The 27,454-nt window shown below is 40.1% G+C and overlaps 1 protein-coding gene across 1 annotated transcript in view; it reads right to left on the reverse strand.

Moving 5' to 3' along the window:
• Positions 1–4,591: 4,591 nt before the first annotated feature.
• The window catches only part of LOC132440023 (zinc finger protein 37A-like), a 50,004-nt gene continuing 27,141 nt past the window's right edge, over positions 4,592–27,454 (reverse strand). The window contains 5 exon segments of the mRNA XM_060034999.2: positions 4,592–5,421; positions 5,424–6,821; positions 17,549–17,575; positions 17,946–18,041; positions 18,325–18,451. Coding sequence (XP_059890982.2) covers positions 5,390–5,421; positions 5,424–6,821; positions 17,549–17,575; positions 17,946–18,041; positions 18,325–18,451 — 1,680 coding nt within the window. The 3' untranslated portion in view covers positions 4,592–5,389.

Raw genomic sequence — 27,454 nt, forward strand, 5'->3', positions numbered from 1 at the left:
TGTTGGGGTGTTTATCAGGCAGCAGTTTATTCAGGAGGACTTTAAGCAGCCAGTGTGCTGTTAGGTGGGGCTGTGTTCCTGCCCTGTTGGTTGTTTGGTCTGAGGTGTCCCAGCACTGAGCCTGTAGGCTGTTGGGTGGGGCCAGGTCTTGGTGAGAAAATGGCAGCCTCCAAGAGGGCTTAGGCCAGTAAGTACTTGCCAGAACTGCTGCCACCAATGTCCTTGTCCCTGCAGTGAGCCACAGCCAACCCTGCCTCTGCAGGAGACCCTCCAACACGAGCAGGTAAGTCTAGCCCAGTCTCTCATGAGGTCACCACTTTTTTCCCTGGGTCCTGGTACACATAAGACCCTTGTGCGTCCTCCAAGAGTGGAGTTTCTGTTTACCCCAGTCCTGCGGAATTCCTGTGATGAAACCCCGCTGGCCTTCAAAGCCAGACTCTCTGGGGGCTCCTCCTTCTGTTGTCAGACCCCCAGGCTGGGAGCTCAGAACTTTCACTCCTGTGGGAGAACTGTGGTATAACTGTTTTCAAGTTTGTCAGTCGCCCACCCGGCATATATGAGATTTGATTTTATTGTGATTGTGCTCCTCCTACTGTCTCTTGGTTGCTTCTTCTTTGTCTTTGGATGTAGGGTATCTTTTTTGGTAGGTTCTAGCATTATTTATTTATTTATTTTTTGGCAGTGGTTGTTCAGCAGTTCATTGTGATTTTGATGGTTCCGTAAGGAGTGAGTTCACTTCCTTCTACTCTGCCATCTTGTCTTCTCCCCACAAGTCATTCTTAACACCCTTTCATTTATTTTTGTCTTTGAACTTCTCTTAATTTTGTGATGCACTTTTTGGATTTCTGGAACTGTTTTAGGGCTATTGTATGTCCAGTGACTTGAACATAATTATTTCCTTTATTTTTCTGTTTCCCCTTTCCCCAATTATGCCAGGCAGGAGAATAAATCTGTTCTTTGCCACCCTATCCAGGAAGGATGCAATTCTCCTGGCATCATTTAATTTTTCTATTGGTTGTTTATACATAAAAATATAATTTTTATATAGCCAGTTTGCTAAATTCACATATTTCTAATAATTTTTCCATAGACTTTTAAATGTAAACAATGGTATTACCTGCAAATAATGAGTTTTACTTCAATCCTCCCAGTTTTTAGGTCTTATTTTTGTTTTTATTTGGCCTTACTGACCTGACCTAGCTAAAACCTTCAGTCCACTGTTAGATAGTAGTGGTGGCAGTAACAAGCATTCTTGTCTCATTATTATTTTTTTTAATTTATTTATTTTTGGCTGCATTGGGTCTTCATTGCTGCGTGCGGGCTTTCTCTAGTTGTGGCAAGTGGGGGCTACTCTTTGTTGTGATGTGCGGGCTTCTCATTGCAGTGGCTTCTCTTGTGGAGCACGGGCTCTAGGCACGCGGGCTTCAGTAGTTGTGGCACGCAGGCTTAGTTGCTCAGTGGCATGTGGCAATCTTCCTGGACCAGGGTTTGAACCCGTGCCCCCTGCACTGGCAGGCTGATTCTTAACCACTGCACCACCAGGGAGATCCTTGTCCCATTATTAATATCAGGAAGAAATATTCCAGTATTCGTCTACTTAATTTGATGTTTGTTGTATATTAGCTTTTTACTTGTTTTTAATGAAGTTTCCTTCTATTCCTAGTGTAGTTTTTTAATCATGAATGTGTGTAAAGTTCTATCAAATGTTTTCCACACCTACTGAGACACTAATATTGTTTAACTTATTTTTTTTTTAATGTGGTAGGCTACATCAATTAACTTAAACTTTTAAGTATTGCTTGGATATGATTTCAAACTTACTAAAGTCACTAGTAGAAAAAACTCATTCCCATTTCCCCCTGTGCACTGCATTTCCTCCATCTGTCCCTTGAGCACATACTTGAACTCTGTGTCTACACACACACACTCATTACTCTTTTTCTAAAGCATTTGAAAATAACCTGCAGACACGAGACTTCGTTTCCCCTATGTACTTGAGTGTGTATTTTCCTGAAACAAAACACTTACTTACCTATGGACCCAAGTCTGGAAATAAACACTACCATCGAATTTACACACTCTTTATTGTCCCAACTATTCTATTTTTCCTTTTTGTTTTTATTTTAAAACATCTTCAGTCTAGTCCAACCTGGAACAGTCTCCCAGTCTTTTCCTTTTATGTCCTTGACAATTTAAATACAGGCTTTACATTCTATAATATAACCTTTCAAGGGGGTTCATCTGATATTTCCGCATTAGCATACTCTGGCTATGCTTTCTTGGTAAGAATGCAGCACAAATGTGTTGGCTCTTCTCAGAGCATCTCACCAGGGAGTACATTACGTTGACCTGTCCTACCATTGGTGAAGTGAACTTTGATCACTTATGTTGGTGTCTGCCAGGTTTATCATAAAAATCACCATTTTCACCTTGGTAGTTGATTAGTATTTTGTGGCGAAATATTTGGAGATAATGCCAATACCTGTTCTTCATTAAACTTCTACCCACAAACTCTAGCCTATGTTGGCACCTACTTACTGAATCAACCACCAGTATGATGGTTGCCAAATAGTGTTTCTTCTATTGCCATTATTCCTCCTACATTTATTAGTTGGCTTATAAAGAAAGCTTTCCCTCCTCTATGTATTTATTCACTTATTTATATCTGTACAAATTATTGGATTCACATTTTTAAGTCACTTATATTATGATGCTATTTTTATTTGTTTTGATCAAACTGTCTCAAATTTGGCCACTGGAACCTGTCCAAGGTGGTTCTTTTGACATGTTTCCATAATTCTTAGAACATTTTCTTATTGTCTGGTAGATATTTCTCCCCATCTCTGACTTGGAATAAGCTATCACTCCAGAGACCTCCTCCATTTTTGGTGGGAGGATAGTATTTAGTAATTAATAACCTGGTAATTGGTGTGCTCAGTGCTACTGAGCTGTCAGTAGACAGATCCATAAAATACATACAAACACACACACAATGACTACTATAATTATTTCTGTGTAGTTAAAATGAGTATCATTCCAGTCCAACACTCCAGGTGGTTTTCTACCTTCCCCCCTTTCCATTTTTACAGATACCTTTTCTAACAGTGAGGAACCTGGCTTTCATCATCTTCAATACATTTACTTATCTGCTCAATGTTACCAGTATCTCAGCCATGCTAACCATCTCTTCCATTTGCCCCCAGCACTCTTGATGCAGGTTGGCACATCACCACAACACCTTTCTCATCCCTCACGGCAGGCCTATTCTGCCTCTTCAACGCTAGGAAGGGAAGGCAGAAGAGAAATATACAAAGTGCAAAGGGAGAAAGGAGAATGAGAGAGAGGAGTAGAAGGCCAAATGGATTGAATTTGAAATACTAAATCTATCCTTTGATTCCTCTAGTGAACATCATTTAGTCAAGATATATTGTCCTTTGATATGGCTGGAATTTTTTTAATTTTAGGATTTTGTATCTAAATTCATAAGATAGTGGTCTGTAACTTTACTTTCCTGAAATGTCTTAAAGGTTTTGGTATCAAAGTTGTACTGGCCTCATAAAGTGAATAGGGAAGTTCCTATCTTCCTATCTCTGGAAAAGTTTATAAAAGTTTGGTATTATGTCTTTTTTTAATATTTAGAACAAGTGCAGTGAAGCCATCTGTTCCTATGAGTTTTCTTTCTGGTAGATTTTTAAATATGACTCAGATTGTTTGCAGTTTGGGTAAGGTACAATCTACCTCTGGTATGACCTTGTGCTTTTATTGATAGCATGCTATGTTTGCCAGGGGCCCATCCTCCTGGCAGTTCCTGAATTCTATTCATTTTTTTCTCAGTACTGAAAAAGAAAATCTACTTGTGTTTTTGAGATTAGATTTTCAAGTTCCTGCCCTGTGTCAGTATTCTCAAAATTTTGAGAAACTGGCTATGTGTTTGAAGCCTCTCATGTTTCAGAATTTTTCACTCCAGCCTTGACAGGCAAAGGTCACCATTCCCTGGCTTCTGGTCTCCCTGCACCCTAACCCCCCTTGCCCCACCAAGCTATAGCCCTCTGCCTGAGCCAAGCCCAATATTCAGGTTCCTCCCTGTAGCCAGAATTGGCAAGTGCTCCCAGGAAAAACAGCTATATTTTCCCATATACTTTCTGTCATTCACTCCCTTCCTGAATATTACCATTCTAGCCCTCTTTGCTTCTGCAATAGGTTGCAAGTAAATAGATGCTTTTTGTGAACTGCTTTTCTAGTTGTTCTTAGTGAGTGCACTGGTCTGCTGCAAACTACTGTATCTTACTCAGTAGTAAAATCTATTTGTGCTTTTTAAAGTTCCATACTTAACAATGTATATGTTTGTACATGAATGTTCTGCTTTTTAAAGAAACATGTTAAGTTGGTTGCAGTAAGTCACTTCACAGCAGGATGGCATCTGGTCAAACTGTTAAACACTGGTAAGGCAGAAACTACCTATATTTCATACCACTTCCACTACACCAGGTAGCTGCATTCAAGGAACCTACATTGCCCCTTTGATCCACCATTTCAGGACAGGCCACTCAAAATTAGTCAGCCTCACAATTAATCAGAAATCCTGCTGGCAAGCTCCTGTCCTATGTATATCACCAAGACCAGGGTATCTCTCTCTACCTGGACATCAGAAAATCTTCTTGCAGGTGGGTCCCCTTGCTAAAAATCTTCCCTTGCTTTCCATATGCCTCAGCAATAAACATGTGAGTTGCTTATAACCCCCTGGTTCCAGCTGATATCCAGTACCTTAAAGTGGAAGGAATAGCACACCCAGCAATAGGCCAAATTGTATAAATGCTATGTCTAAATGCAAACATTCTCCACATTTCCTAAATGCTAGACACTTCAGTTCAAAATTTCTGATGTATGATAAGCTTAGGTTTAACTTAAAGCTTCTACCCACTTAAATTACTATCTGATATCCACTGAAATGCTACTTCAAACATTTCACACAAGTCCAATAAAACACCAACTCATAGTAAATGCTTTCCTATAATTTGCTATATAGTTTGTGCCTTTTCTCTGGCCTGTGGATGAAGTCTTCTTTATGAATACTGATAGAGGTTTCTACCCTGTGTGATTTCTCTGATGTTTAGTGAGGTGTGGCTTTGGGCAGAAGGTTCCCTGTATTCATTCACCAATAGGTTTTCTGTACTCTGAGCTTTCTGATGCACTGTATGGTTCAAATTCCAGTAGAAAATTTTCCTATGTCCAGAATATCTTCATATTATTTTCTTCCCTCTGTAAGTTCTCTGCTGTATTACGAGAACTGACTTTAGACCAAAGATGTTCTCAAAATCTTAATAGATTTTTCTCCCTGCTTTGTGTTCTTTGTTATATAAACTCTTGACTTCACCCAGAGTGACTTCCCTCATTTATTATATTTATAGGGTTTCTTCCCAAATGTGTTCTCTGATGTACAGTAAGTTTTGACTTCACATAGAATGATTTCCTGCAAACATTACATTCATAGGGCTTCTCCCCTGTGTGTGTTCTATGATGTGCAGTGAGTTTTGACTTCACGCAGAATGACTTTCCACATTCATTACATTCATAGGGTTTCTGTCTTACATGAGTTCTCTGATGAACAATTAGGGCTGATTTCTGACGGAAGTTTTTCCCACATTCATTACATCCAAAAGGTTTCTCTCCTGTATGTCTCCTCTGATGTTCTGTGAAACCTGAGTAGTAGCAGAAAAATTTTCCACATTCAGTACATTCATAGGGCTTCTCGCCTGTATGAGTTCTCAAATGTTTAGTGAGCGTTGACTTCTCAGAGAAGGATTTCCTACATTCATTACATTCATAAGGTTTTTCTCCTGTGTGAGTTCTTTGATGTTTAATGAGGTCTGATTTTCTGAGAAAGGCCTTCCCACATTCATAGCATTCATAGGGCTTCTCCCCTGTGTGTGTTTTCTGATGTACAGTAAGGACTGACTTAAATGAGAAGGATTTTCCACATTCATGACATTCATATGGTTTCTCCCCTGTGTGTGTTCTATGATGTTGGGTGAGGGTTGACTTTTCACTGAAGGATTTTCCACATTCTTGACATTCATAAGGTTTCTCCCCTGTATGAATTCTCTGATGTTTAATGAGGTCTGAATTCTTGCAGAAAGTTTTCCCACATTCATGACATTCACAGGATTTTTCCCCAGTGTGGGTTCTCCGATGTCTTGTGTGGGCTGACTTCTTGTTGAAGGTTTTTCCACATTCATGACATTCATAGGGTTTTTCTCCTGTTTGTATGCTCTGTTGTATGCCAAAGACTAATTTTTCATTGAAAAAGTTTCCGCATTCATTATATCCAATAATACTGTCAATTGAGTGGCTTCTCTGAATTGGAATGAGATCTGACTTCTGGCTCAAAGGGTGAACATTATGTTCAAAGAGAATGGATTCCTCAAAGAAATTTTCTCCACATTCATTAAATTCATAATGATTCTCTTTTGGATGTGTTCTCTGATGAGCAAAGAGAGATGACATATCACAGAAGGTTTTTCTGTATTCAGTGTATTCACAGGTGTTCTGTCCTGTGTAAGGATTCTTATGTATAACAAAGAGTGAATTCTCTTGGAAAGCTTTCCTACATTCACTGTATTCAAAAGGTTGCTCCAAAATTTGAATTTTTTGATGCTGAACAGAGTCTTCATTAAGACAGAGGCCATTCCCATTTTTATTATATTCATAAAGTTTCTCTTCAGAGTGAATTCCTTCATGCTTTTCATCATGGAACCATTTTCTACCTTTGTTAAACTCATCAAACTTCTTTCTTGAATAGTTTCTACTGCTATTAATTAATTCTGAAATAAAGTGACAAGAAAGATTAGTTCACAAGGATATTTGGAGGAAATAGTTAGCATTAGGTTTCGGGGAGTTGATCAGTTTAGGTCTTATCTCTTCCATACCTAGAATATGACAAGAGTGTATATGTCCAGTCTTCTCTCTCTTTTCCATTCTACCCAGCAGCAAGAAATCAATATTCTAAGAGCCCTAACTCATAAAGGAACAGTACTTCTTTTCTAGCTCTGATTCATGAGGAATAAAAATAAGCAACAAAAGAGCAAACCTGCCACAGATTCAGACTTACAGCTCTATTGTAGGTATGGTATGTTCCCTTTACATCAGAGTTGGTCAGCAGTGGACCTCTCCTGACCATCAAACCCTGTTTCAATCCCTTCTGGCTTTCCCCCAGATTTCACCTTCGTATCAGTTTTCAATCCTGCTTTCATATCCATGTTTCAACATCTCTGTATACCATGAAAACCGTAAGGAATAAAATTCTAAACCTGGTCCTAGAAATTTCTTTTACCTTTACCTTATGATTATGTGTGGTTGTTTTTACTCCTCTGCTATCTACAGTATTCTATATCCTTGAGTTTAATGTCCAAAAACTGACAGTATATATTTAAAAATTTACTTTATTGAAGTATAGTTGATTTACAATGTTGTTAGTTTCTGGTATACAGAAAAGTGACTCAGTTATTTTTTTTATCATTTACATATTCATTTCCATTATAGTTAATTACAGGATATTAAATCTAGTTCCCTGTGCTGTACAGGAGGACCTTGTTGTTTATCCACTCTTATATATCCTAGTTTACATCTGCTAATCCCAAACACCCACTCCATCCCTCCCCCTTGGCAACCACCAGTCTGTACTCTATATCCGTGAGTCTATTTCTGTTTCATATGTAAGTTCGTTTGTGTCATATTTTATATTCCACATATAAGTGATGTGGTATATGTCTTTCTCCTTCTGAATTATTTCACTTAGTATGATAATCTCTAGGTCCATCCATGTTGTTGCAAATGGTATTATTTCATTCTTTTTTTTATAGCTGAGTAAGATTCCATTGTATATATGTACCACATCTTCTTTATCCATTCCTCGGTCAGTGGACATTTAGGTTGCTTCCATGTCTTGGCTATTGTAAGTAGTGCTGCTATGAACATTGGGGTGCATGTATCTTAGAGTTTTGTCTGGATATATGCCTAGGAGTGGGATTGTGGGATCATATGTCAATTCTATTTTTAGTTTTTTGAGGAACCTCCACCTCCATAGAGTTCTCCATAGTGGCTGTATCAATTTACATTCCCACCAACACTGTAGGAGGGTTCCGTTTTCTCCACACCCTCTACAGCATGTTATTTGTAGACATTTTAATGATGGCCACTCTGACCAGTGTGAGGTGGTACCTCATTGTAGTTTTGATTTGCGTTTCTCTAATAATTAGTGATGTTGAGCATCTTTTCATGTGCCTATTGACTATCATCATCTTTGTGTTCTTTGGAGCAACGTCTATTTAGGTCTTCTGCCCATTTTCTTGCTGTTTTTGAGTTGTATGAGCTGTTTGTATACTTGGGAAATTAAGCCCTTGAGAACTGAATATATATATATATATAATTTTTTTTTTTTTTTGTGGTACGCAGGCCTCTCACTGTTGTGGCCATGGCTCATGGGCCCAGCCGCGTTGTGGCATGCAGGATCTTCCCGGATCAGGGCATGAACCCATGTCCCCTGCATCGGCAGGTGGACTCTCAACCACTGTGCCACCAGGGAAGCCCGACAATATATTTTTTTAAAGTATCACTGAGACAAACATATTTTTTAGCCATCATTTTACAAATCTAGAATGACTATATTTTTCTTTGGGTAAGCCCAGCTGTTAATCCCCTATAAATTGCTCATTTTCATCTACTGTCATCTACTCCTTGCTGTTCCCCTGGTTCTGTCTCCTCTGTGTTCATCCACCCACCTGTAGATGTAATGATGTATGGAACTCTTTCTTTGGTGTCCTGGTGTGTTGGGCAGAGGATTTCTTGAGTTACAGATGGTTGAAGGGGAGTGACAAAATGAATATCTCAAACTGCCATGATGCTGACATCATTCACAAGGGTAATTTTTAAAAAACAGCTTTGTGTTATTTTGTGGCTACTACATCAGAATATGTGTGTGATTTGCACATAGGGATAGTTATCAGAAATGTTCAAGTATTTGTGCAAACACCTGGTAGTGTAAGAAAGAGACCTCAGACTCTCAGTCTGTGAGGAGTTTTACCTATAGTGCTGTTATTCCACTAGAAAGAGGTGTGGAATTTTTTCCTAAATTTAGCTGAAATGATACATGATCTCGCCTCAGCCTGGAAGGCATTTAAATCAGCTTCAACTGACTGGCCAGAGTTGTATGGATGGCAAAATGTGCCACAGACTTCTTCCTTGCAGACCAAGGCAAAGTGTAGGCAAAATATTAGTATACCCTGCTGCACCTGGGTACAGCTGGGCCAGGCAAAAGGCTAAGAGAAGAATTTGAAGAGGAAACTATCCAGCTTTCTACCACAGACCTTCATTGTTAAAAGGCTAAAACAAAATGAGGAATAGCACATAGGTAGAAAAACCGGCCAGAAGTCACCTATGGAGAAGTAAAATGAGTAGCACTGTGGGACTCTGGAAAATAATGTTACTTTTCTACACAGTTAGGCCTTTGTGAGCAAATGTTAATGAAACTTGGAACCTAAGGTCAAAGAATGAGATTGGGAGAGTAATTACTAAGGGTAGAACTCTAGAGAGATTTACATTTCAGTGCAGGTGCTGAAACCTGGGAGCCCTGATGACATCCTAGGTGTGAAGCTGGAGACAGTGGTCTTTTTTTTCCCCTGAAGAAATTTATATACCAAAAGGTTAAAGAAAGAATTCAGGATCCTCCCCAAGGGAGCAAAGGTTTTTCTTTCTCCTTTTAAAAGAGTGGGACAGCTACCTCTCCCTTCTACAGGAGCAAGCCCAGATTCATTTTATCAGTGTTCTTCACCTGCAATACCAACTTTGTGTGTATGTGTAGGACACCTAGCTTCTGTCTCACTGCACCAAGAGTAAGATATTAAGGTACGTTGGAACTACACAGTTGTTATTTGGTTTTACGTAAATAATATTTCACCATGTGTTCTGTTCCAGAAACTACATGTATTGTATTTATGATATTAATCAAGGTAAAAAATTTAACTCTGAAATTTTAAATCTCCATAAAAATAACTTCAGACTGAAATGGCTTTTTGAATTTGCAAATAAATAACTCATCTTACGAAAATAGGACAGTCTCCAACCCCAAACCTGGAAAGATTACAACAAAGGATAGCTACAGAATACACACAGAAAAACTCAGAAAAACTCAGTGATTATAAAAACTGAATACATTCTGATCAAGGATGATGTATTTCAGAAATATGAGATTGGTTTAATCAAGACTACTCACCAGTACGAACAGAATAAGTAGGAGAAGCCATATGATTTATCTCATACAGAGATAGATAGCATTTGACAAAACTGAATTCATGTTTTTTTTTTAAAAACTCGAGGACTAGAAGAGAACGTCCTTAAAATGATAAAGGGCATTTACAGAAATCCTTAACATCAAAATTAATGGTAACATACTGAACAGTATCTCCCTGAGGTCAGAACTTATGTACGACACTCTACGGGCTAGGAATGCCAGTACAAAAGGCAAAAAAGTCTGTATTCATAAATGACAGAATTGTTTACATAGAAAATTTTTACAAATCTACAAAACAACTACCAGAAAAAGTGAATTCATCAGCAAGGTTGCAGGATACAAGGTAAATGTGCAAACAAAGTTTTTCTATATACTATTTGTACTGTTTTTTCTATAATTGTTTAATGCTAGTATAAAGACAAAAATAATATAAAATATTTAGGAATATATTTAAAGAAAAATCAGCAAAACTGCTCAACTGAGAATTTAAAGACCTAAGTAGAGGTATACCCTGGTCAAGATGTCAGTTCTCCCCCAAATGAGTGATGCAATCCCAAATAACGTCCTAACAGGTGTGTCTGTATTTATGGAAATTAAATTTTAGAATCACCTTGTTAATGAAAATACAAAAGACCTATAACAGTATAGAATTGTCCAGAATGTCTAAAAACATAGATATTATTTTAATACATTGTGTAGACTAAAGATGTTCTTGGCAACATTCATGCTGTAGAATACCCAAGAATCTTGAAGAAAACAGCAAACCTAGAAGGTTAACTCTGCCAGATGTCAAGACTTATAATATTATAATAAAAGACAGTGTGGTATTGTCATAAAGATGGATAAATCAGTCAATGGAACAGTAAAGAAAGCCCAGAAACATACATATATGATCACCTGATAGATGACAAAGATAAAACTGCAATTCACATGTAAGGCCGGATGCTATAAAACTCTTAGAGGAAAACATAGGCAGAACATGCTCTGACATAAATCACAGCAAGATCTTTTTTGATACATCTCCTAGAGTAATGAAAATAATAACAGAAATAAACAGGACCTAATGAAACTTAAAAGCTTTTGCACAGCAAAGGAAACCTGTAAACAAGACCAAAAGACTGTAAACAAGACCAAAAGACAACCCTCAGAATGGGAGAAAGTATTTGCAAACGAAGCAACTGACAAAGGATTAATCTCCAAAATTTACAAGCAGCTCATGCAGCTCAATATCAAAAAAACAACCCAATCCAAAAATGGGCAGAAGACCTAAATAGACATCTCTCCAAAGAAGATATACAGATTGCCAACAAACACATGAAAGGATGCTTAACATCACTAATCATTAGAGAAATGCAAATCAAAAACCACAATGAGGTATCACCTCACACTGGTCAGAGTGGCTATCATCAAAAAAATCTAGAAACAATAAATGCTGGAGAGGGTGTGGAGAAAAGGGAACCCTCCTGCACTGTTGGTGAGAATGTAAATTGATACAGCCACTATGGAGAACAGTATGGAGGTTCCTTAAAAAACTACAAATAGAACTACCCTACGACCCAGCAGTCCCACTACTGGGCATATACTTAGAGAAAACCATACTTCGAAAAGATACACACACACACACCCTGCCCCGGCCATGTTCATAGCAGTACTATTTACAATACCCAACAGATGGAAGCAACATAAACATCCATCAACAGAGGAATGGATAAAGAAGATGTGGTACATATATATACCATGGAATATTAGCCATAAAAAGGAATGAAATAATGCCATTTGCAGCAACATGGATGGACCTAGAGGTTATCATATACTAAGCCAAGTAAGTCAGAATGAGAAAGACAAATATCGTATGATATCACTTATATGTAGAATCTAATTTTACAATGAAATGGATGAACTTATTTGCAGAACAGAAAGAGATTCACAGATCTCGACATCAAACCTATGGTTACCAAAGGGGAAATATGGGGGCAAGTGATAAATTAGGAGATTGGGATTGACATATACACACTACTATGTAGCTAATAAGGACCTACCTTACAGCACAAGGAACTCTACTCAATATTCTGTAATAAGCTATATGGGAAAAGAATCTGGAAAAGAATGGATACATATATATATTTAAAACTGATTCACTTTGCTGTATACCTGAAACTAACACAACATTGTTAATCAACTATACTCCAATAAAAAATTTAAAAAAAACTCAGCTATTGGCTTCCAGCCCACCTGATGTGAAATTATTCCTCTTCATACTCCGTGCCTGGCCCCAGTTCCCCTCTGTTCCACAATTTGTATGTGGATGAAAAGATGATGATATTTTAGAGTAGGAAGTACCTCTGCAGTGAAGTAGAAAATACAATACGTTCTTCAACTCAAAAGGAACAGTTCTTACTTCCTGGGGAATTCTGGAAATCATTCTTTGTATTTTTAAAAGCTGGAGAAATATTTTTTTAACAGTTTCACTTAGCTCCACCATGTGAAAAGAGGTAATAAGTAATTGGGGCCCATGCCCACCTCACCATCTTATATGATTATCATACAAGCACTCTTAGGCTGCCCAAACATAGAAACGTCAACTGTTTAAAACTGCCCAGCTCTACAGCAAACCTCCAACGTTGGGGAACACAGTGTGTTAACTCTGGATGTCTGACTGAACTCCCTTCATTCTCTAAGGGGGCTGTCTGTCACGGTTATCTCTTCATCCACAAACTTGGGTTCTAGTTACATAGTCGTAAAAAAAAAGGAAATAAAAGGTGAATTGCAAAAAAACCCACAATTCAGTGGAAGGAAGGACAGTCTTTTTAATAAGCTTCTGTTTATGAGAAGATATCATTAAGAAAGTGATAAGATGTAACTGAGAAGCTACTTTTCAATACATGAAATTTGACAAAAGATTCATACCCAGAATATATATATTGTTAAACATTTCTAAATCAGTAAGAGACCAACAACCTAGTAATATAAAAAAAGTAAATGACCTGAATAATCACTTCACTAAAGGAGATATCCAAATAAGCAACAAACATATGAAAAGATGCTCAACATCATTAGTCATCAGAGAAATGGAAATTAAAACTTAGTAACACACCACAATGACTAGAATGAATAAAATTAATTAGACTGACTATCAAGTTCTCAGAAGGATGTAATGTAACTGGAACTCTTACATAGCTGGTGGAAAACAGTTTAAATATTACTTTGGAAAACAGTTTAAATATTACTAAAGCTAAGTATATTTCTGGCTCTACAGCTAACAAAAATAAGACTTTAGGTCCTCCAAAAGACATACACAAGAATACTTACAGAAGAGGAAATCAAGATGGCAGCAGTAGAGGACACTTAGCTCACCTGCCCCCAGGAACCATCTATTTTGGAGCAGGTCTCACTGAAAACAATGTGGAGACTGGCAGAAAGACTCTTACACAACTGAGGCTATTAAAAAGATTCATAGATTTGGAAAGGAAGGGAAGAGAAACAATCAGTTCAGGACCTGTGCCCCTAGGAGGGGACACAGAAGAGGAGGCTCAAAGATCCTCCCTGGGGGGGGGGGGGGGGGGGGGCGGGCCGGGAAGCAGTTCCAACCCCTTATTGGGCAGCCTAGCCCTGGGATCCGACACCAGGAAGATAAGGCCTCTTGGCTGGTATGAAGACCAGTGGGACCTGCGGTGTGGGGAGCTGTGAGAAACTTGGACTCTGCTCTTGAAGTGCACACACTTGCTTGCTCAGGGAACAGGCAGAGGAAGCAGACTGAGACTGCAGAATTTGGGCTGGTTCCTGCAACTGACCCAGCACGTGCCCCAGCCCACACAAAGCACCCGCTCCAGCCCTTCTTGCTCCACAGTGCAGCTCCCCACTAGGGCAAAGGCTGTTGCTACTGAGGAGCCCATGCAGTTCGGGGCATGGAGCTAGGTTGGACCTGACACTACCTCTGAATGGTATGAGGGGGGGCCACTACCAGTGCAGGGAGGGGCAGCAGATCAGGAGTGTCCTAGAACACTGACTTGTGGGCCAGGACAAGTCAGTGTTCTGGCTCGCACTGGGCACACGCGCCAGTCCCTCTTGCTCCAACCACTGCTGCCTTCTGGGGAACGGAACCAGCTCTGACCCAACCCTCCAGGCTTCTGCTCCACTAACTTAAGACCTGACACCGGCCCTGGCCCTGGTAGGCAGTGTCGACCACTGAGCATAGGAGGAGCCCTGGCTGACACCTGGCTTCTAGCCCCTCCACCTCCAGCCCTAGCCCTCAGCAAGGCGTAGGTGCCAGAATACCCTGGGGGGAGATACTCCCACCAAAGCCACTGGGCACACATAGACCATATAGGGACCCACCCAAGGACACCACTCCAAGACCAGGATAGGTAACTGTTTCCCCTAATTTCACAAAGACAGAGAAAGTTAAGAAAAATGAGAAGACAAAGGAATTTGTTTCAAACAAAAGAACAAGAAGAAAACCCTAACAAAATCAACTAATGAAACAGATATAATTTACTAAAGATAGTAAAGCATTAGTAATAAGCATGATAACTGAACTAGTGAAAAGAATATATGAACACAGTAAGAATTTTAACAAGGAACTAGAAAACAGAAAAAAAACACTTGGAGGTGAAAAACACAATTAGTGAAATGAAAAATACACTAGATGGAATTAACAGCAGAATAGGTGATAGAGAAGGATGCAGAAGTGATCTGGAAGATAAAATAATGGAAATCTAATCAGATTAGCAAAAAGAAAAACTTAAAAAAAGAAGGATAGTTTATAAAGGACCACTGGGACAACATCAAGCATACTAATGCTCTCATTATAGGGGTACCAGAAGGAGAAGAAATAAAAAACAGGTAGAAAACATATTTGATGAAATTATGGCTCAAAACCCTGAACCTAAAGAATAGATATTCAGGTCCAGGAAGCACAGAGGGTCCCAAACAAGAAAAACCCAGAGACTTACACCAAGACATATCATAATTAAAATGGCAAACATTAAAGATAAAGAGAATTCTAAAGGCAGCAAGAAAGAGTCACGTGTAAGAAACCCCAATAAGGGTATCAGCTGATTTGTCTGCAGAAATTTTTCAGGCCAGAAGGGAGTGGCATGAGATATTTAAAGTGTTAAAAGGGAAAACCTTCCAACATAGGATACTCCACCCAGCAAGATTATCATTCAGAATTGAAGAAGAGATAAAGAACTTCTCAGACAAGCAAAAACTATAACAGTCATCAATACTAAACTGACCTTATAAGAAGTGTTAAAGGATCTTCCTTAAGTGAAAAAAGGTGGGAGGAAGGTACAACAAGAAATAAGAAACTATAGAATGGAGAAAATCCCACCAGAAAAGGCAAAAATGTAGTAAAATAAGCTACTGTGAAAGTTAAAAGACAACATTTGTAAAATAAACTACAATAAACAGTTAAGAGATAGACATGAAGATGTAAAATATGTTAAAAACCAAAACGTGGGGGAATGTAGATCTTCTAGAATGTGCCTGAATTTAAATGACTATAAGTTTAAAATAAATACAGTTCTAGGTCAACATATATGAACCATATGGTAACTACAAATCAAAAACCCACAATAGTTTGTTTTTCTAATAAAACTCCCAGCAAACAAAGGTCCAGGACTGGGTGGCTCACAGGGGAATTCTACCAAACACATAACAAACTACTAATACCTACCCTTCTCAAACTATTTGAAAAAACTGAAGAGAATGGAACACTCCCAAATTCAGTCTACAAGGTGACAATTACCCTGATACCAAAACCAGACACAAGTACAGACCAATATCTCTGAGGAAAATAGATACAGAAATCCTCAATAAAACATTAGCAAACCAAATTCAACATTATATAAAAAGGATCATATGCCATGATCAAGTGGGTAGATTTATTCAAGGGATGCAAGGATGGATCAATATCTGCAAATCAATGTGACACACCACATTAATGAAAGAAAAAATGCTTTTTCTAGACACAGAAAAAGCATTTGACCAAATTCAACATTCTTTCACGATAAAAACTCTCATCACAGTGGGTATAGAGGGAGCATATCTCAACATAATAAAGGCCATTTATGGCAAACCCATAGCCAACATCATACTCAATGGTGAAAAGCTGAAAGCCTTCCTGTTATTTCCAGGAACAAGACAAAGATGCAGACCATTGCCACTTCTATTTAAACACGGTATCAGAAGTCCTATCCACAGCAATCACAGACACAAAGAAAAAATAAAAGGTATCCAAATTGGAAGGGAAGAGGTATAACTGTCACTATTTGCAGATAATGCTCCTGGGTATATATCCGGAGAAAATGAAAACACTAATTTTAAAGGATACATGCACCCCAATGTTCACAGCAGCATTTACAATAGCCAAGACACGGAAGCAACATAGGTGCCCATTGACAGACAACTGGATAAAGAAAATTATATATACACACACACATGCACACACACACATATATATACACACATACAACAGAAGAGTACTCAGTCATAAAAAAAAAGTAAATTCTGTCATTTGCAGGAATGTGGATGGACCTAGAGGATATCATGCTTAGTGAAATAAGCCAGAAAAAGACAAATACTGTATATCAATTACATATAGAATCTAAAAAGATAGTGCAAATGAATGTATATGCAAAACAGAAACAGACTCACAGATACAGAAAAAAAACATGGTTACTGAAGGGGTTACTGAAGGGGAGACTGAAGGTGGAGGGACAAATTAGGTGTTTGGTTTAACAGATACAAACTACTATGTATAAAATAGATATGCAACAAGGATATATTGTACAGCACAGGGAATTATAGCCATTATCTTGTAATAACTTATAATGGAGTATAATCTGCAAAAATACTGAATCACTGTTGTATACCTGAAACTAATGTAATATTGTAAATCAACTATACTTCAATTAAAAAATATAACACCATTTTTCAAATACCCCCAAATGCAAAATAAATGTATTTTAAAACAAGTATGTTTCAAATATGTACCCCAATTATATTTCAATAATAGAATGGACAGATAAATTCTGGGATAGTCACGATGGAACGCTGCACAGCAATATAAAGCAATAAACAAACTACTAATGTATATGACATATATATCTCACAGACATAGTACTGATCCAAAGGCGGCAGACACTACACACACACACACACACACACACACACACATAGTATATATACACATTTACATATTGTGTGTATGTATATACATAGTGCACATATATACATAGTACCTACTGTATGACTAGTTACCTGAAGTGGAAAACAGGCAAACTTGATCTATGATAATAGAAGGGGGAGATGTTATTTACTGGGAGGAGGACACCAGGGAGCCTTCTGGGGTGCTAAAAAAATGTTCACCTTGACAATGGCTATATGGGTGTATGCATATACAAAACTTTATTTACTTGAACACTTAAACATCTGTTAAAAAAAAAGGATACCATTTGTGTATAAGAGTGACACTGGGGAGACACTGCACGATTCAATGACACTGGATATTTGAGTCATGTTAACATGCTACTTCCAAAGGTCCAGAGCCACTAAAACATGATTCCTGAAGACCATTTCAATGGCCTTAATCTCTGAACTACCCCTTTGTGATCTGGTTTCCTCCTAAACTCCGTCTGGCTCATACTCCCGGACTCACCTGGGACACTCTGGCTTGGGGACTCTTCCTCCAATATCCATGGCTCCTCTCCTTGCTCCAACTTGAGGATCACTTCTGGTTTAGGGATGCAAAACCCTGTGAATCAGAATTATATGACATGAGACAAATTGGATGAATGTCAGGGTCTTTGATACACTGTTCTCAAAGAGTATACAATAAAAAAAAAAAAAAGCTCATCTCATCCTGTTATGGGGCAGAGGACAACACATTCTTTCTGGTACCCAAAAGGGATAAATTGTCCTTGACCTGTAAATCCCAAACCTAAATATTATTATATACTACAAAAATTCCACAGGTTTCTATAAATAAAAAAGGACATGTATACTGGGAGTCTACATGGGAAATAAGCGCTACCTACCTACTGAGATGAGGTGGCTGTAGTTCTCCAGCATCACATCCCTGTACAGCGTCCTCTGAGCAGGGTCCAGGTGCTGCCACTCCTCCTGGGTGAAGCCCACAGTCACATCCCTGAATGACAGTGATCCCTAGAAAAACACACTTCGGCTCAATCTGCAGTGGTCAGAGTCAGGTGATGTGGAAAAAGAATTTTAAAGACTAATTCTTACCATTTATCCTGGTGAAAATTGACCAGAACATGTTACAAAGGACCTCTACTATATAGCTTGTTTTGTGTTATACTTTGTGATTAAACAAGAAACCATGGTAGAAATACCATTGGTGGATTAATTTATTACTTAATGGAAAAATATCTGCATGCCTTTATGTGCCTATAAGTGTCCTAGTTTTTGAGAATTCCAAGTTGAAAAATATACTCTTCCTGGCCTCAAAGAGCTTATTCTCATAAGGAAAGATATAAAGATATACCTACCATAGGACTTAAAGGACCCATATCACAAATATGTACAATGCAGACAGATCATAAAGGGGTTCTGTGCAAGTTCATGTGAGAGTATCAGCACCCTGGATTTCACTGAGCAGATAAAACTTTCAGTGCTTAAATATAAATAGTAGTTTCTTTGCAAATATGCGTCAAAACTGCAAGAAATGTTAAGAAGACCTGAAAAAACATGTGGCAAGTCAATGGACTGTACAACAGGACAGGAGAGCAGGTCTGAACCTGTGATGAGATAGAGGCTGCAGAGGCAGGGGCAAAACGTTCCGGGGAGGAAACTAGGGAGTATATTTGGCTTAAATTCTGTTGGTGATATCCAAATATTTCATCACTCATCTAATCCATAAAATTCTTGAGGAACCACCAGTTTTATTTATATTTATCTATAAATTAAATACTGTCAATTCACATATGAGGAGAGCTTAATTCTGTTCTTCTCAGATAAAAATATAAATAAGCTAATATTTTCTTCCCATGCCCTAAAGGACTGACAGTATATGATGTATGCAGAATTATCTTGCACACTCCCTTAGGGCACAGTCTCTCTCTCTTCCCCCATCTCCACTCACCCTAGGTCATTGCTGTGAACAGTATGAAGCCAATAGTGAAATGGAAATACACACTTCCGTCCTAGTTATATAAACTAATTGTTGCCGAGGAAGCAATGATCCCAAAGTTGGTTTGTTGTTTTTTTTTCAAGTGAATCATTCAATGTGTGAGGCTCAGTTTGATATTACCATAAGTATTAACAGAAGAAAATGGGAAAGTATAAACATTTCCCCTTCTATCAAAAATGGGTTTGATGCCAGGATAAACTAGCCTGTTGATTTAACATAGCTGATTAAAAAGACTAGAGAATCTGGAAGTAAAAAATGTACTTGGAAGCAATGTCCTCTGAGGCTTCATTCTCCTGAGGGCAACAAAATGCTGAAAAATTTAACTGGCTCAAAAATTATATTGAGAGATCAAAAAGAAGAGCTAGTCACAGCTTGGGAAAAAAATTTGGAGAACAGATGACACTAAATGTAGTTAGATTAATAATTCTAAAGTTTCCCTGGAGTTATAGCACTCTGAGCTAACCAAAGGGGCTATAAACTCATGCTCCTTTGAACAGAGTGGTCCTAAATGATAGATTCTGTAGTGCACCCAGCTGTATTTTCAAGTATAATTCTAGTATTTGTACCTAGCAATACAGAAGAAAAAGCAGCAGGGAGGAAGTGTCAAGTATATAGGACATGAAAGGATTTGGCAGCCCTAGAATTCCCAGTTTGAATCTTTGTCATCAGGACAATCCCATTCCAGCTCAGTCCAAGGTGAGGCTGGAGGTGGTGCTGTGGATGGCCTGTGACAAGCAGGAGGCAACAGTGTAAGTGCTAAACTCTGGCTTTCTTCCTTCATCTGCTAAAGAAACTCAAAATAAGGCTGTATGAAGAAAACGTGGGATAATACACTGCTTGCTGATGGCCTTTTCTCAGGGTCTTGTTGCAGACAGAGCTGTACCAAGCTAAGGAAGACAGGAGAGAATGTTTTTGAGGGCAGTGTTTGCAATCTGTCACTATTTACTGTGCGAGTTCCACTGGAGATGTGTACACTTTCTCCACTCCCAGAGTCTACACCTGATCGGGAACTTTTCATTCTGGATTCTGATTGAGGGAAAATACTGATATCCAGTGGGCTCTAAGGAGGACCTTTCTGTAACAATATCTGAGTCCTGTGCATGTCCTGGAAAGGTACCTGCCCACTGGCCAATTCACATGCTGTAATCCCAACGCTGTAAATATCTGTGCTGGATCGCCTCTATTAAGAGGGGAGTCGCCTATATTATTAGCAGAGATGCTAAACAGGGAACTTGCTGAGCAAAGGAAGAGAGGAAGAGTTACTCCCAGAGGGTCTGCATGATCTGCCTTGGAGGTTCTGGAAACCTCTTGTCAAGTTTGGGGAAACAGGAGGAAGAGCAGGGTAGATGCACAGTGACAATGAAACAGACGCTAGACATACAGTATGCCAGATATCTTCAGAACATGGAAGTAGAAATATCAACTGGAAGTTTGGATAGATGAATCTGGAATTTAGAAGTGTAGTATGAAAATAAGGATTTGGGTGAAAATTGCAACTCTGTCACTGGAGTCACCAGAGTGAATCAGATGGTCACAGAGGAGACAAATTGAGGAAAGAAAAAATACCAGCACAGAATTTAAGGGATCACCAATATTTGAGAGGCTGGCAGAAAAAAGAAAAATAGGCTTTGAAGGCTGAGAAGAAATTTTCTGAAATGTAAGAACAGAACCAGATGACAAGAGAATAGTGGGAAATAACAACACAGTTTCACAAATAACTGACACTTCCAATTAAAGATGGTGGACTTAAAACACACATCTATCTCTGATGCCTCCAACAATATAAGTGGAAGAAACAATAAAACAAAAGTAAAACAAACAAATGTGCCAATAACAGAATACACCAGAAAGACAATTTTGTGCAACTTCTGGATGATATAAGTGGATAGTATCAGACAAAAGAAACTAGAAGCATGGTACCTACAATTTATACAAGCACAGAAGTGGGCAGAAGCAGCAGCTTCCAGCCACAGCCAAAGACTACCAATCTCTAAGCCCTCCAACCAGGGCCAGCGGTCAGCATAGGTGCTAAGATGAATGACTGGTAAAGTAAATCACTGACAAAGTAACTGACTCCTAGGGCACATTGGTGGACCTCCACTCTGTGGAGATCCAGCAGTTAATGAAAACCAAAGCTGAAGTGCAGCCATTCTATAAAGTCAGGACACTTTTTTTTTTAAACATATCTATATACAGTTGGCCCTCCATATGCACAGGTTCCACATCCACAGATTCAACCAACCACAGAATTAAAATATTTGGGGGAAGAAAAACTCCAGAAAGTTCCAAAAAGCAAAATTGAATTTGCCACATAACAGCAATTATTTATATAGAATTTACATTGTATTTACAACTATTTACATGGCATTTACATGGTATTAGGTATTATAAGTAATCTAGAGACAATTTAAAGTGTATGAGATGATCTACCACAAAGGAGGTGAGAATATACAATGGGGAAAAGACAGCTTCTTGCTGGGAAAACTGGACTACTTTCTCACACCATAAAAAATAAAATGAATTAAAAACTTAAATGTAAGACCTGAAACCATAAAACTTCTATAAGAAAACATATGCAGGGGGGACTTGCTGGTTCAAGCCCTGGTCCGGGAAGATCCCACATGCCTTGGAGCAACTAGGCCCACGTGCCACAACTACTGAGACTGTGCTCTACAGCCTGCGAGCCACAACTACTAAAGCCTGTGTGCCTAGAGCCCATGCTCCACAACAATAGAAGCCACCACAACAAGAAGCCCTCACACTGCAACAAAGAGTAGCCCCTGCTCAACGCAACTAGAGAAAGTCTGCACGCAGCAATGAAGACCCAATCAGCCAAAAATAAATAAATAAAATAAATTAAAAAAAAAAAAGAAAACATACACAGCGTATTTCCCTGGCAGTACAGTGGTTAGGACTCTGCATTTCCATTGCAGGGGCCATGAGTTCAATCCCTGGTCAGGGAACTAACATCCTGTAAGCTGTGCTGTGTGGCAAAAACAAACAAACAAAAAATAGGCTCTCAACAAATGTGTGGACACCAAGGGGGGAAAGTGGCAGGGGGTGGTGGTGGTGTGATTAATTGGGAGATTGGGATTGACATGTATACATTAATATGTATAAAATGGATAACTATTAAGAACCTGCTGTATAAAAAAATAAAATTCAAAAATAAATAGGCTCTCTGACATCAATCTTAGCAATGGTTTGGATATTCTGCTCAGGCAAGGGAAACAAAAGCAAAAACTACCCAGTGGGACTACGTCAGACTAACAAGCTTTGTACAATGAAGGAAACTATCAACAAAATGAAAAGGCCGCCTAATGAATGGGAGAAGACATTTGCAAATGGTTATCTCCAACAAGGGGTTAACATCCAAAATATACAAAGAACTCATACAATTTGACATCAGAAAAACAATCTGATTAAACCCAGGCAAGGAACTGAACAGACATTGATCTAAAGAAGATATACAGATGACCAATAGACACATAAAAAGATGCTCAGCATCACTGATCATCAGGGAAATGCAAATCAAAACCACAATGAGATATCACCTCACATCTGTCAGAATGGCCATTACCGAAAAGAAAAATAACAAGTGTTGGTGAGGATATGAAGAAAAGGGAACGCTTACACGCTGTTGGTGGGAATGTAAACTGGTAAAGCCACTATAGAAAACAGTAATGGAGAGTCCTCAAAAAACTAAAAACAGAGCTACCATACAACCCAGCAACTCCATTTCTGGCTATTACTGGCTGTTTATCTGAAGAAAATAAAAATGCTAATTTGAAAAGATATTCGCTCACCCCCCCCCCACATGTTCACTGCAGCATCATTTACAACAGGCAAGATGTGGAAGCTACTTAAGTGTTCATCAACAGAAGAATGTATAATGAAAATGTGGTATGTATGTGTGTGTATACATACACACAGACACACATGTACACAATGGAATATTACTCAGCCATAAAAAGAATGAAGTCTTGCCATTTGTGACAACATGGGTGTACCTACAGGGTACTGTGCTAAGTGAAATAAGTCAGACAGAGAAAGACAAATACTGCATGATTTCACTTATATCTGGAATCCAAGAAACAAAACAAATGAATAAATATAACCAAACAGAAACAGAGTCATAGATAAAGAGAACAAATAGGTGGTTGCCAGAGGGGAGGTTGGTAGGGGAAGGAGAGAAATAGGTGAGGGAGACTAAGAAGTGCAAACTTTCACTTAACAAAATAAAAGAGTCACAGGTAGAAAATGTAGAGTGTGGAAAACATATTTATATAATATCTTCATATAGTAACAAATGACATATTACTGATGATCATTTTGAAACTTATGGAAATGTAGAATCACTATGTTGTATACAAGGAACTAAAATAGTGCTGTAAGTCAATTATACTTCAAAAGCAAACAGACCAACTCAGAGAAAAAGAGACCAGATTTGTGGCTACTAGACGTGGGAAGGAGGGGGAAGGGGAATTAGATGAAGGTAGACAAAACATACAAACTTTCAGTTATAAGGTAAGTGCTAGGGATGTAATGTACAACATGATAAAGATAACACTGCTGTATGTTATAAATGAAAGTTAAGAGAGTAGTAACTCCTAAGCATTCTCATCACAAGGAAAAAAATTTTTTTTTCTATTTCTTTAGTGTTGTACCTATATGAGATGATGGATGTTCAAAACACTAACTGAACACAAGCTAAAGGAATAGAGAATTCAGTGACCACAGATAAGAAATACAGACTTTGCAAACAAACAAAAGCAGTTTGGAAAAGTCATTTGGATAACTGTAGTCTTCAACAATCAAGAACAGCAAAATTTGGAGAAGAGCAAGAAAGTAATTTCTAAAATTACAACATTATGATACACAAATGTCCAGTTTCAACAACAAAATCACAAAGCACACAAAGAAGCAAAAAAACAAAGAAACAAAAAAGTATGGCCCAAAGGAAAAATATAAATTGACAGAAATGTCCCTGAGAAGACCAGACATTGAACTTCCTAAACAAAGGCTTTAAGTCAACTGTATTAAATATGGTAGGAGTCAAGATGATGGAGGAGGAGGACATGGAGTTCACCTCCCCCCAAAAACGCATCAAGACCACATCTGCCAATGGAACAGTTCTCACAAAGCACCTGCTGAACACTAGCAGAGGTCCTCAGACACCTAAAAGGACAAGAAAGAACCCCATGTAACCACATAGGACCAAAGGAAAAAAAAAAAGCCCAGAAACAGGATGGACTGCACCTCTGTTGTGGAGCTAAAGGAGAGGAGAGGTTGCCACACCCGAGAGCCCCCTCACCAGTGGCGAGATCAGTTGGGACAAAAGGGGAGCTTCAGGGGCTTGGAGGAGAGAGCAGCAATCTGTGGCAGGTCAGACAGAGTGAGACCCATAAAGGTGGTCCATGCCACAGCCCTGTGCACCCCAGGCTGAGGTGCGTCCACCAGTACAACGGGGGCTGGGTGCTGGAACAGGGTGCTTGGAGAACAGATCTGAAAAGAGGACTGCTATTGGCTGCAAGGAGACAACGTGAAGGGGTGGGAGTGAGGAGCTCCATAACTGGGAATGCTCAGGGAAAAAGCCCAGGGGATGCCACTAGGAGGGGCTCCTGCCAGAGCGGGCTTATGTGCCCCTGGTGGCCGCCTCCAGCCTCTCTCGCCTGGGCGGGCACACATGGCAGTTAGTGGCCACCTCTACCCCCTCCTGCCTGGGCAGGCTCATGCACCCCTGGTTGCTGCCTCAGCCCCCTCCCACCTGGGAGGGCTTCATGTGCTCCAGGGCAGCCCCAGGAGCAGATGCCTGTGGGTAGCCCACGTGCAGAGGTGAGGCTGAAACCACAGCAGAGCCCCAGGACCCATGCAACTAAGAAAGAAGAGCTGAAATCTCTCCTCCCACTGTGTGAACCACAGAATTACACCCTCACAACTGGCTTTATAAACTCAGAACCTCAGGAACATCTGAAGGGACAATAAGTGTTCCTGCAGCTGTGGACTTTGTGAGCAAGTACATGTGGGAGATAGGCCAGGCCAGAGTATGCATTGCCTCCACAGTGTCCACAGTGGTTCCAGATGCATGATTACTGCAGTCCTGAGAACTGACCTCAGTGGATCTATGCTGGTGGCCTGGTGAAAACAATGCCTGAGAGAAACGAGGGCCAATTGCTGGTGTACCCACGGTTAAGGGGGGGCTGAAAGCAGTGCCAACGAGATTGGAGTTTGTGAGCTCGGACAACGGGTGAAAGGTGATGCAGCAGAGCACACTCAGAAGTAAACACGTGCAGAAGAGGTGTACTCAGTGGCTTCTCTCCCAGTGGGAGTGCTCCAATACAGCCTACCTTGCACCACAGATCAGAAACACAGCTGAGAAACAGACTGGGGGGCTTCCCTGGTGGCGCAGTGGTTGAGAGTCCGCCTGCCGATGCAGGGGACACGGGTTTGTGCCCCGGTCCGGGAAGATCCCACATGCCGCGGAGCGGCTGGGCCCATGAGCCATGGCCACTGAGCCTGCGCATCCGGAGCCTGTGCTCCGCAATGGGAGAGGCCACAACAGTGAGAGGCCCGCGTACCACAAAAAAAAAAAAAAAAAAAAAAAAGAAACAGACTGGGAGCCTCTTCAACAACAACTAGGGAGCAGACCCCACCCCTGACAGGGCACTGACAACCACAGAGCAAAGAGGAGGCCCTGCTCAATACCCAGTGCAGGATCTGGTCACTAAAACATCAGTCACACCTCTTATCAAGGTGATAAGCATAAGCTGAAGAAAAAGATGGCAGACACCCATACTGAAAACAGCCCTTGGACCAAAAAATGTTAAACCCATGCAGGCTACACGGACTTTCCCACAGAAAAATAGCCCTGCAGGGCTTCCCTGTTGGCATAGTGGTTAAGAAACCACCTGCCAATGCAGGGGACACGTGTTCAAGCCCTGGTCCAGGTAGATCCCACATGCTGCGGAGCAACTAAGCCTGTGTGCCACAACTACTGAGCCTGCGCTCTAGAGCCTGTGAGCCACAACTATTGAGCCTGTGTGCAACAACTACTGAAGCCCATGTGCCTAGAGCCCGTGCTCCGCAACAAGAAAAGCCACTGCAATGAGAAGCCCACACACTGCAATGGAGAGTAGCCCCCACTCGCCACAACTAGAGGAAGCCCGCGTGCAGCAATGAAGACCCAGGGCAGCCAAAAATAAATACATAAAATAATTAAATTAAAAAAATAGCCCTCCAAGACAGTCTGAGGGTTTGACACTGGGAGGAAAAACCCCTAGAGCATTTAGCCTTGAAGGCCAAGCAGGGCTTGAGTGCAGGAGCTCCACAGGGCTGGGGGAAACAGACTCCACTCTTGGAGGCCGTGCACACTAGGCCTCATGTGCACTGGGACATGGCACAAAGCAGTACCTCCAAAGGAACCTGGCAGACCTATCTAGGGGTCTTGGAGGGTCTCCTGGGGAGGCGGGGATCGACTGTAGCTCACTGTGGGGGCAAGGACACTGGCAGTGGAGGCCCCAGGGAATAGTGATCAGCGTGAGCACTCCTGGAGGTCCCCATTTCGGCACCAAGACCCGACCCCACCCAACAGCCTGAAGGCTCCAGTGCTAGAAAGCCTCAGGTCAAACAACCAGCAAGACAGGAGCACAGCTCCACCCATCAGTAGACAGGCTGTCTAAAGTTGTACTGAGCTCATAACCATCTCAAAACCAACACTTTGACATGGCCCTGCCCACCAGAAGAACCAGACCCAGCTCCACCCTCCAGGCAGCAGGCACCAGTCTCTCCAATGAGGAAGCCTGCACAAGCCCCTGGACCAACCTCACCCACCAGGGGTCAGACACTAGAAGCGAGAGGAACGACTATCCTGAAGCCTGCAGAAAGGAGACCACAAGCACAGAAATTTAGACAAAATGAGAGGACAGAGAAATATATTGCAGACAAAGGAACAACCTAAAAACCCAAAGAAGAACTAAATGAAAAGGAGATAGACAATCTACCTGAAAAAGAATGTAGAG

The sequence above is a fragment of the Delphinus delphis genome, chromosome 16 (assembly GCF_949987515.2).
Source record: "Delphinus delphis chromosome 16, mDelDel1.2, whole genome shotgun sequence".
In the NCBI taxonomy this organism is placed as follows: Eukaryota; Metazoa; Chordata; class Mammalia; order Artiodactyla; family Delphinidae; genus Delphinus; species Delphinus delphis.